The 12,167-nt window shown below is 37.8% G+C and overlaps 2 protein-coding genes across 14 annotated transcripts in view; one reads left to right on the forward strand and one right to left on the reverse strand.

The window, feature by feature from the left end:
• Positions 1–12,167, reverse strand: part of CD274 (CD274 molecule) — a 132,637-nt gene that overhangs the window by 63,680 nt on the left and 56,790 nt on the right. The gene's annotated exons all lie outside the window — the stretch shown is intronic.
• PLGRKT (plasminogen receptor with a C-terminal lysine) overlaps positions 1–12,167 on the forward strand; it is a 47,337-nt gene that overhangs the window by 31,413 nt on the left and 3,757 nt on the right. For all 3 annotated transcript variants that reach the window (NM_001190217.1, XM_005660117.4, XM_084957344.1), the window contains 2 exon segments: positions 10,953–11,083; positions 11,689–11,798. In NM_001190217.1, the coding sequence (NP_001177146.1) occupies positions 10,953–11,083; positions 11,689–11,798 (241 nt within the window).

Below are 12,167 nucleotides of genomic sequence, written 5' to 3' on the forward strand. Positions count from 1 at the left end.
AGCTGTGGTGTAGGTCACAGCCATCGCTGTGGAGAAAAGGGGAGGTTTCAGAGGAAAAGCCAGTGGTGAATTTTCTGGACTAACTAGACACTTGGGTGATTTAAAAGAAGAGTGAGTTGAAGATGAAATCAAAGTTTTCATTCCTCTGGGAGAATCACTGGGTACAAGAAGCTGGCAGGGGGGTTGGTCTGCAAGAAACAGCAATCATGGTGCAGGGAATGTTGAATTCAGGGTAGTGCCAGGAATGCAAGTCAGCTGGCTGCAGCTGTCAGCATTGCTCACTTAGTGGATGGGGCTGTGGATAGAGATTTGGGCATCTTAGAAAAGAGAAACTTTGAAATCAGGAAAACAGTGAACTATCCAAGAAGGAGAGAAGGAAGACAGTAAAGGAAAAAGGCTCTAAGTTTAGGTAACCACAGGGGAGAAGAGACGAGAAAGCAAGACAGAGAAGTAACACATTCTGGTGCCTGCCACGCAAACTCCCTTTCAAATATGCCTTCTTATTTAGGAAAGCAGTCCCATAAGGTAAACTATGTGGCTCCTAGAGACAGAAAAATTGAAGTCAAGACATTAGGGAGCTTGCCCACAATCACATAGCAAGTAAGTGAATTTTACAACTAGAATTTGAGCTCAGTCCATGTGACTCCAAAGTCTGTCTGTAGTTATGGGCAAAACAGTGAGGAAAGATGAATATGCCTGGTCTGAGTGAGATATGCCTGGTGGCTGTGGTCTAGGGGAAGACTGACATGAAATGAAGCACAAGAAGTATATTAGAATAGGATTTTTAAAGGCCATGCCATAACTAGAAATTAAAGAACCAGTAAAGGTTTTTAAGCAGGAAAGTACCTCAAGATTGCTTCTGAGATAGGAATAGAAATATATAGAGAGAAGTACAAAAAATGGATTAGAGGGAGAAGAAAGTAGGACAAAGATTGGTGGTAATACAGTGATTCTGTTGCTGGCAAATGATGCTCTGAGCTGGAGCAAGAACAGCAGGAAGAAGGGTGAATTCAAGATATATGCAGAGAACACCTTTGTATATGGAACAGATGATCAATGGGGACTTGCTGTAAACACAGGGAAATCTACTCAATGTTCTGTGATAATATGTATAGGAATGGATATGTGTATATGTATGACCGAATCATCTGGCTGTACAGCAGAAACTAACACAACATTGTAAATCAACTATACTTCAGTGCAATAAAAAAAAATTTAAAAGAGGTATGTGCAGACATTTTGCTAAGACTTGGGCTGTCCATCTCCCAGTGGAGATGCCTGGAAGCTAGTTGGAAATACAATCTACCATAGAGAAGAGTTTCAGAATAGAGACTAAAAATTCAGAAGTTATCAGCAAGATGTGATAGTTGGAGCCTGGAAGGTGGTAATTTCCCCAGGAGCTGAGAAGACCAAGAAGAGATGGCTGAGGAAAAAATTCAGAGGGAAAGTAAACAAATGTAGAATTTGAATGACCTTCTCTGGGAAATGTTCCAGTGCTTATGTGTTCTTAGGAGTTGCCATTCCCCTTTGCATCTCATTTATAGAAGGGAAGCAGGCAGGTCTTGACCTTTCAGAACTTCCTAAGCTTCCTGTTCTTTCCTCACTGTGAGCATAGACACAGGTTTTCTTCTAGAGCCACAGGCTGGCCTTGTTCTCTCCCAGGCCCTTGGCCTGAGCCCTAAACCCACACTTGTGCAACAGGCTAGGGGAGACCACATTTCAAGAAATATTTGGAAATCAATTCTGCAGGCCATGGTCATTATTTGGATGTGGTGGTTGCTCCCAGTTCTCTGTGAAATTAGATAACGGCATTGAAGAGGAGGTCACAGGAGCCTTGGGATGCTCACATTCAGAGAGTGGTGGTTACTGAAATCACTAGAGGGATGGGGGCCTGAAATGCTGGTGAAAAACTAAAGACAGGATATAGAGAGGCTTTTTCAAGGAGAATTAAACAGAACAATTTAGGTCATTCTGTCTCCCAGGTCAATTTCATTATGGAGTATCTTTCTAAAAGTATTGTATTAATTACAGTAAAAAGCCAAAGGCTTTTCAGGTAGTAATCACATACCCTGTCTGCTTTACTCCTCTTTCCACAGTGACTTGATTATAGCCAGCGTACTTATAGTAGACTGCAAAGCTGGGCTTTGGGTTCAAATCCTAGATCTGTTATTTGATAACTGAGGCCACAGAGAAAACTTGAACTCTGATCCTTAGTTTCCTCAACTGTAACCTGAGCAAATACTTTCTCTGATCAACTTCCATTCCATTCCAACTCCCTTGTAGCTTGTCTGCCTATACAAAAGAGGCTGAAAGGCCAATGGCAAATCTCTCAGACTCCCTTGCAGCTGGGTTCCACATCTGACCTGTTCTGCCAAGTCTGAAGGAAATTTGGGAGGTTGACATGGGTAGTGTAAAGCTGAAATCACTGTAGCGGAGCTGACTGGTATTTTGAGAATACGGAGGTGGAGTTTCAGTATTTGGTACTGAGCATCTGTGACAGGAGGCAGTAGCTATGGGGTTCCCCCAGGAGAGTTCCCTATTCTGGCTGAGCATTTATCTTAGCTATGTCATTCCTGATAGTAGAGAATACAAACTAATTTTCATGGCTCTCCCAGAAATTCTTAACCTGCCAAATACCTTGCAATAATTCCCATTCTGTTTAAACTGCTAGTTGAAGTAGATTCTATTGTCTTCAACTTACAGACCAGCATTATAGAGTACTGCAGGAAACAATGTGTGTAAACCTAAGTATAGCGCTTAGCACCTCGTGAGCCACATTATTATTACTATTAGTTTATCAGCTGCCACAATAAAGTAGAAGTGAGCATCTTACAATTTCTTAATTATTATTTTGTCTTTTTAGGGCTGCACCAGCGGCATATGGAGGTTCCCAGGCTTGGGGTCCAATTGGAGCTGTAGCCACCTGCCTATGCCACAGCCACAACAATGCCAGATCCGAGCCACATCTGTGACCTACATTACATCTCACAGCAACGCTGGATCCTTAACCTACAGAGCGAGGCCAGGGATCAAACCCACGTCCTCATGGATACTAGTCAGGTTCATTAACCACTGAGCCATAATGGGAACTCCCTGATTTTATGCACATTTTGGTTCTAAGATTCTTTGTTCTAAGTATCAAAGAATAGAGGTCTTAGCTTTGTGCACAGCTAGGACTGACATAATGGAACATTAATTATCAAACAAAGAAATATGTACTCTTCAAAATGAGGAAATCCAGGATAAAAGAAAATGCCCTTACTGTTTTTTACTAAGTTTCAGAATTGTCTTCAACTTTAGTTAATATTATTTATAATGTACTAGACACTTAGGAGCTATGTTTTTGTTTGTTTGTTTGTTTGTTTCCCACTGTACGGCATAGGGACCAAGTTACACATACATGTATACATACTTTTTCCTCCCATTGTTGTGTTGCGATGTAAGTATCTAGACATAGTTCTCAATGCTACACAGCAGGATCTCATTGTAAATCCATTCCAAGAGCAATAGTTTGCATCCATTAACCCCAAGCTCCCCATCCCTCCCACTCCCTCCCTCTCCCCCAGGGAAGCCACAAATCTATTCTCCAAGTCTATGATTTTCTTTTCTGTGGAAACATTCCTTTGTGCTGTGTTTTTAAGGAATTTGAGGTAACAGATGAGGTCAGTGATCTTTTGTTCTTTCCCAGGCTCTATTCATGTTATAGATCTTGCTGGAGAAAGTCCATATATTTTAGAATGCATAAGTAATATAAAAGGTTTCTGTCAAACTGGAATTATTAGTTTTTACATAGGGCAACCTTATTGTTTACAAACATCTGAGTGTAAGAGTTGATTTAATTTTGTTATAATTATTACTGCAAGGTATGTAACATGATGCTGAAGCTGAAGCTTTTAAGCTTCTGAATAATACTTCAGTTTTTTAATATTCAATTATTTTTGTAAGTCATTGATTTAAAAAATAGACTTTTACAAAAATCTTCAATTTACCCCTCATTTCCCCTTCCAGATTCTTTACAAACTACTCTCCAGATGTTGAACACTTAAAATAATCTGTAGAGCAAGTTACAGTTAGATGATACTTGTCACAGCTGTCATTATGGTTGCTTTATTTTAATGAATTTATGGGTTATTTTACCTGACATTCTGATTTTTCTTTTAGTTTAGAAGGTATCAATAATGTCTGTGTCATATTATTCATCCATAAAAAAAGAATGACAAATAATGCATTTGCAGCAAAATATATGGACCCAGAAATTACCATACTAAGTGAAATCAGAAAGAAAAAGACAAATACCATATGATATCACTTACATGCGAAATCCAAAATAAGACACAAATGAACATATCTACGAAACAGAAACAGGCTTATAGACATAGAGAACAGATTTGTGGTTGCCAAGGGGTGGGAAGATGGGGGAGGGAAGGACTGAGAGTTTGGAACTAGTTGATGCAAACTATTTTATATATAGGATAGATAAACAAGGTCCTACTGCATAGCACAGGGAATATCAATATCTTGTGATTAACTATAATGGAAAAGAATATTGAAATATATATATATAACTGAATCACTCTGCTGTACACAGAAATTAACACAACATAGTAAATCAACTGTATGTCAATAAAGTTTTTAAAAGAAAAATAATGTCTTAATTTAAGAAAGGCATAGACAAATATAAAACATTCATTTCTGATAAAAATGAATGTGACAAAATATGTAGATTATTTTTTTGGCATTGTCCAATTAAGCAACTAAAAAGACAACTTTTCTATTATATATGAATATATTATACATAAATTAAAAGGCTATTGTAAACTAAAAACACAGCAGTAAACTGATTTTTTTCCTCAAGCTTGGCCTAATTGTTTCTCAAAAACAGAGAAGGCTCCAATTAATTAAAAATGAAAAGTGCGGGAGTTCCTATCATGGCTCAGTGGTTAACAAATCCAACTAGGAACTATGAGGTTGTGGGTTCGATCCCTGGCCTCACTCAGTGGATTAAGGATCTGGCGTTGCTGTGAACTGTGGTGTAGTTGGCAGACGCAGCTCAGATCCCGCATTGCCATAGCTCTGGCATAGGCTGGCAGCTACAGCTCCAATTAGACCCCTAGCCTGGAAATCTCCACATGCCACAGGTGTGGCCCTAGAAAAGACAAAAAGACAAAAAAAAAAAAAAAAAAAAAAAAAAAACCTGCAATGAAGATAATTTATAGGACAATGTCATTGTATTTGTGTGTATGTGCTGTGAAAGTGTTTTATGTGTCTACATGAGATTTAATCATTGTAATATTGTATTAAGGGGAAACGTATTAAACGGTCTTCAGCTCTTTATGTAGTTGCACCTTTTGTGACTTAAAAGATTAATAAATTACTGACAGTAGTTCTGTGGCTGTTCTTAATACTTTTTAAACAGCACATTTGAAGAATTAAAAACACAATAAAAAGCAGATGTAACATTTTTCTGAAGGTGGTCAGAATCTGGTTTCTCTTACTATGGACAATAATTTTTAATGAGCTACCTCCTTTTTATTATTTTCTCTTTAAAATTATTTGTAGCTCTGTAATTGCTAAACTAGTATCACCTAAGCTTGTGAAATCATCACAGTGGGAAGTCATAAACAAGAACATTTTGATTTCAGATTGTCCTATAAAGCAATATAAAAAGTAACAGAGATAGCAAAATTATTATTATAGAAAGGTCCGAAATTCTTTTAAAATAGGATAAAGAATTTATTTTATTTTATTTTCCCACTGTACAGCAAGGGGATCAAGTTATCCTTACATGCATACATTACAATTACATTTTTTTTCCCCATCCTTTGTTCTGTTGCAACATGAGTATCTAGACAAAGTTCTCAATGCTACTAAGCAGGATCTCCTTGTAAATCTATTCTAAGTTGTGTCTGATAAGCCGAAGCTCCCGATCCCTCCATCTCCCATCAGGCAGCCACAGGTCTTTTCTCCAAGTCCATGATTTTCTTTTCTGAGGAGATGAATTTTATATTTATGATTTGGGTTAAAGACTTTACAGAAACTTACTGTACAAGGTCTCTTTATGTTTAGTAGTATCACTATCTGGGGAAGTGAAAAGTGAATGTACACAGCTAAATAATGCTATTGTTGGTAGATTAATAATTAAATTATCCCTTAATGGCTATTGAAAAAAATTTGGTGATATAATTTATTAATTAATTTGAAATTTAGAGTGTGTCTGGGCCTAGACCTATGACCTTAAACACAATTTTATAAAGAATGGGATAATAAGTAGGGTTTTTTTTTTCTTTCTTTTTAGGGCTGTACCCACTGCATATGGAAGTTCCAGGTCCAATTGGAGCTGCAGTTGCCAGCCTACACCACAGCCAGAGCAAGCCAGATGCAAGCCAAGTCTGCAACCTACACCATAGCTTGAGCAATGCTGGAGCCTTAACCCACTGAACAAAGCCCAGGGATCAAGCCCAGGTCCTTGTGGATACTAGTCATGTTCATTACCACTGAGCCATGATAGGAACTCCAGATAATTGGTAGTTTTAATTGATAACATTTCAGTTCAACGATGTCCTTCATCGTTCTGCTCATGGAGAGGGAAGGTCTGCACTGATTTTTTTTTTTTTTCTCAACTATAGGCTTAGAGTTTATTGCAAATATGTAGCCTTGTTGATTTTCATAATGTATCTATGATACATGGAGGTGACTGCCTCTAATAGGTAGGGAATAGAGAATTAGAATATAAGCTATGTTTATATCATTTTTAAAAATAAACAAAATTTAGAATAGTTTTAGGCTTATAGATAAGTCATATAGTGTTACAACACTCTTCTTATACTCTATGGTTAATATCTTACATTACCATGGTACATTTGTCACAAATAAGAAACTAACATTGCTGCATTACTATTAAATAACCTGCATATTTTAAGTTCATTTATTTTTGCCTAATGTCCTTTTTCTGCCAAGAATCCCATTCAGAATGCCACATTATATTTAGTCTTGTCTCTTTAATTTCCCTTGGCCTGTGACAGTCTTTCAGACTTTGCTTGTTTTTGATGACCTTGACCACTTTGAGGAGTACTGGTCAGGTATTTTGTAAAATGTCCCTCAATTTGGGTTTGTCTAATGGTTAGAGTGAGGTTATGGGGTTTTGAGTGGAAGATCATAGAGATGAAGTGCCCTTCTCACCACATTACATGAAGGGCACATGCTGTCAACATGTCTTATCACCAGTGATGTTAACAGTGCTTAGGTGTTGCAGTTTTCTCCATTGTACTGTTACTTTCCTCTCCCTCTCCCTGCCTTTTCATACCCTATCCCTTATTAGAAGCAAGTAAAGAAGTGAACCCCACCATCAAGGGGTGGGAATTACTTGAAGTGGTCTGGGAAGTATTTATACAAATGATTTGGAATTCTGTACAGGATATCTATCTGCTCCATTTATGGACTCACAGATATTTATTTTATACTTTGGATTGTAATCCAATACTCTGTATATTTTGCTTTTCAAATTGTTCCAACTTTAGCCATTGAGAGCTCTTTTAGGTTGGCTCCTGTATCTCTTGGACATAACCCATAATTTTTGTTTGTTTGTTTTAGCATTTCTTTGCTTTCTGGTACTACAAGATGCTCTAGGCTCATTTTGTATACTTCCTGTCCCAGTCTTAGCTCAGCCATTTCTCCAAGGAGCCCTATTTCTTTACATTGGAGAGTAATATTAGAAATGAAACTGTGGATACGGGTGTCCTCAGTGCTATAGGTTGTCATAGGTTCTATGACCACTAGTAGACATAGCTAGGAAATATATGTACTTACACTAACCCATCTATCATGCCTATCTGTGATTTTAATTTTGTTCATCTGTGTGGAAAGTAACATAATGTCTTTTCTATCAAAGGAAATCTTGGTTACTCCATTTTGCCCAGTTTCGCCTTCCTGTGACCCTTACCCCTCCCCTTTCCCTCTTCTCCCAGTAACAATTTGTTTCAAATTAGCCAACCGGGAAGAATGTGCGCCTTGACCTGACCAATGGGAAGGGGAGAGGTAAATCACCTATGTTAAGGGTAAATAGGGGAGGGTCCTTTGTTCGCTGCATGCACTTTTTGGAGTACCTGCGCCCTTCTGCAGAAGTAAAGAGCCTTGTCAAGATCTCCCTGTGTTCATGTGTCTCATTTTCCGACACTGACAACCTGAGCCATGTCTCCAACATCTGTATCTATAGTAAGCTGATGTCATTGACTCTAATACTCTCTGGTTCAGTCTAGTCTTTTCCCCTTGCACTTCGGTAACTTCCCTCTTTAGTATGAAACCTGGCTCCCACGTCTGCCATCAATTTGTTCTTCTCCAAGTATATATGTTTGGAGTTGTTAACCTGTACCCTGTGAGAAACTCTGTTAACAACTAAAGTATTTAGTGTTTATGTACAGTTTCCTTTTGTCTTTAGCTTCATAGTTTCTAGTCAAAATACTATTTTTCAAAATTAGGTCAGTTCCTTTTCCAACAGCCACTTCAGAGATATTATAGCATACATTTATAATACAACTAGATTGTTGTCACAGTCCATATTCCATTCTGTGGATCCCCTGATCTTTTGGCTGATTTGTAAAATGTATATAACAAAGGTTCACTCTTTGTGCTATGAAGTTTTAGGGGTTTTGACAAGTTCAGAGTGCCATGAATCCTCCATGAAAGTACTGTACAGATTAGTTGTATCATCCTTATCATTCTTAAAAATCCCCTCTGTTCATAATCTTTTGAGAATTCCCAGAGGATCAGTTTTCACACTGATATTTCAGCTTGATCTTTGGTGACAAAAACAAAAATAAGCCAAAAACAAACATAAAAATGAACAAAACCTAGGTTGTGAGTTCTTTCATCTCAGGCAGTGGTTCTTAATCCTGGCTGCACAGTATAATCACCTGTCAACCTTTAAAAAGTACAGATGACTGGTCCTACCTTCGGATCCTGGTTTAATTGGTCTGGGGTGTGGGCCTGGGCACTGGGCTCTGAAAAGCTCCCTGAATGCTCACAATATGTAGTCAAGCTTCCCATTTTCGGTACGTATGTATCTTGATTGGATCCAGCTGTCCTTTTTTTCATTGTGCCTGTGGCATGAAGAATTTTCCAGACCAGGGATCAAACCCACACCACAGCAGTAACCAGAGCCACAGCAGTGACAATGCCGGATCCTTAACCTGCTGAGGCACCATGGAACTCCCCAGCTGTTTTTTGATAAATGGTTTATTGCTACATCTATATAATTGGGGGATAGATATTATGAACATCAGAATAAGTAACATGGTAAGGAAGAATTTCACATGATCAATAATCATGTATGCAAAAACACTGTATTTTACTTTGTTACTAAACTCAAAATCAACTTCAATTTCTACCAGTGAGGGCAAATTTAATTTTGACAAGTCAAAGTGACTCAATTACTTCTAGTTTAAAACTCACTTCTTTATGGATAAATAGTTGAATTCAGCTTGGTCCCCTCCCTTTCTTCTGTCCATTTTTTCCTGGACAAATCTAGGTTTGGGTCCAGGTGATTTCAGGTGGCATGGACATTAGGGAAGGTACATCTGATTATCTGATTGGAGGAAGCTTTTCTGTAGTTGGTTTTCTGTTTGACCTGTTTGAGCAATGCCAGGTGATTTGCTCTGAGGGTGTCTGACCATAATCCTCATAGTCATCACCTCTGTGTTCTAGGGTGCTCCTGATCCTCTGAAATCCAGCTGTCTTCCCTGCCCAGTCCTTGGCTTACAGTCTCTACCCAAATGTCTGTTATGAGGTTCCTGGGCCCTAAGCTTTGGTGACTCCCTCATAAACCACATGCTTTCAATTATCGGCTACCTTCTGTGACCCTCTCCAGGGTGACACAAGAACCATGTAGACTTTATCTATACTCTTGGCAGCTGAAGGAGACTGGGGTGGCCTCTCCCAGGCCTTCTATAAGCCTAGATCTTCCCTGCAACCACTTCTTCTCTACTCCAGATGCCCCTTCCAATAATTTTAACAAGAGGCATGACTGAAGTACTCTCTGTCTGGGGATTCTCAAACTCCAAATCCATCACATCCTCTGGGGTTTCAACCACAAACAGGGGCCAAGAAACCAAACCCCATCTTTATATTAAAATCTTTTAGTCCCTTCCCACAGGAGAAAGAAGACATGGAGCGAAAAGAGAGTCACTCTACTACTCCTTCCTCTCACTCTGTGGTTTATATGCATGCTATCCTCTAGGCTTTGCTAATGATACATAGTGCCAAGATTTGATAATTTAAAAAGAAAACAACTTTTCTCTCTCAAGAATCCAACTCTTTCAAAATAATGGGCTTGGGCTCTCAGACTGTTGCTTTTCTATGTATTTTTTTAAAATCCATTCAGAAATTCAGTCTCCTGTATCTTCTGGGCTGCATCTACTTTCTGTTCTAAGGCACTGGCTAAAGTGGTGAAGGACTTTAGGCAATAATAAAAATGTGGCAAAGAAAAATCTCTATTGATGTCTCAAAATAATACCTCTCTACCATCATATTATAGACCTAATACTTCAAGTGAATTTCAGTGTGGAGTTGGATGGATTTGGAGGCGAAATGATTTCAGTACAAGTGGTAATAAAGGACAATAAGGTGTTTCTGTATTTAAAGGGACAACAATCTTTTATCACCTTTCATATAATAAGCTGAACGTATATTTTAGGCTTGGATAAAAGCTCTAGACTACATGCATTCAATCTATTCCATTTATATTTCAGATTTTATTGCCAAGGTGATAGTTGGCTCAGCTGTCCAGAGGGACAAAAAGGTGATAGTTGGCTCAGCTGTCCAGAGGGTCAAAGTTGTTTGAGATTTAAAAAAGAAAAAAGATGAATCAAAGAAAGGAAATCCACTGGAAATGCAGATTATTAATTCTGTGCTCAAATTCAAAAGATGAGTAACCAAACTGTCTTTTGTTTGACCCTCAGCTGGAAAGGCAGCTCATCATGCAGAATGAAATGAGAGAAAGACAAATGGCTATGCAGATTGCTTGGTCTCGGGAATTCCTCAAATATTTTGGAACGTTTTTTGGCATTGCAAGTGTTGCTTTAACAGCTGGGTATGTTTGCTATGTACTTCACAATTTTCTTTTACTTCTTTTTGTCTTTGCCATTATCATATTATTAAGTTTGCCAAGATAGACCTTTAATCTAAATAGTATACATAAATGTAAACAAAGTAACTTTAATCTAAATAGTATACATAAATGTAAACAAAGTAAACCTTACAGCTTAGTCGTTGGCAGTAACTCTGTAAAACCAAGATAGTAATAGTTAATTCTGCCTTTAGTTTCTTGGATTTTCTCCATTTTATTAGTAAGAGAAAGGACTGAGTAAACTCCAAGATAGAAGGGGGCCTCTACAAATTCATCTCCACAATCCCAAGAGGGTAGATATCAATACTTAAATATTTTAAAAATAAGTAATCTGAGCCTCAATATCAAATAAAGATGAATGAATCATAGATCCTACCTGAAAACCACAGAATCCGCTGAGAGGTTATGGGTAGGGAAATCTATTTCCATGGAGGACTTAAATGAATTAAATAACTTCTTAAATGGAGGATATTCTTCCAAAAAGCATGTATATTTTTTTTTCATTGAGTACAGACATATGGATTTACAGGTTATTTCCTGATATTCATTCTTTTTTGTTCTTGAATCAGAGCAATAAAAAGGAAGAAGCCAGCCTTCTTCCTCCCTATCATTCCATTAGGCTTTGTCTTTACCTACCAGTATGACCTGGGCTATGGAACCCTGCTACAAAGAATGAAAGGTAAGTCTCTGAAAAAGCAATCTCAATTTCTGATTCATTTTCTGGTTCAAGGATCCACTCCTTACAACCCCTTGGCTTAGGAAAATTCTGACAAGATTCTCCCTCAGCTTCAAATGACCAACAACACAGTGCTGTGCTGGAGCTGGCTCATACCAGCTCACCAGAACTGACTGTCAAATTATATAAACTTACAATTAAATAAATTACAAAAAATGTTAAACTATGTTTAAAAAATGATAATAAATATGCAGAACTTATAAGTTTCTAATTATTTTACTCTTATCTGTACTTTTACATTTTATACATCTATTCTTATAAGTTATGTATATCTATTATATCTATATGGTAGAAAAGCAGGAGTTCCTGTCA

This window comes from Sus scrofa, chromosome 1 (genome assembly GCF_054392235.1).
Source record: "Sus scrofa isolate SSC_HxYL_T2T_F1_AM1 chromosome 1, Sscrofa_HxYL_maternal_Yorkshire_Landrace_v2.0, whole genome shotgun sequence".
Taxonomy (NCBI): Eukaryota; Metazoa; Chordata; class Mammalia; order Artiodactyla; family Suidae; genus Sus; species Sus scrofa.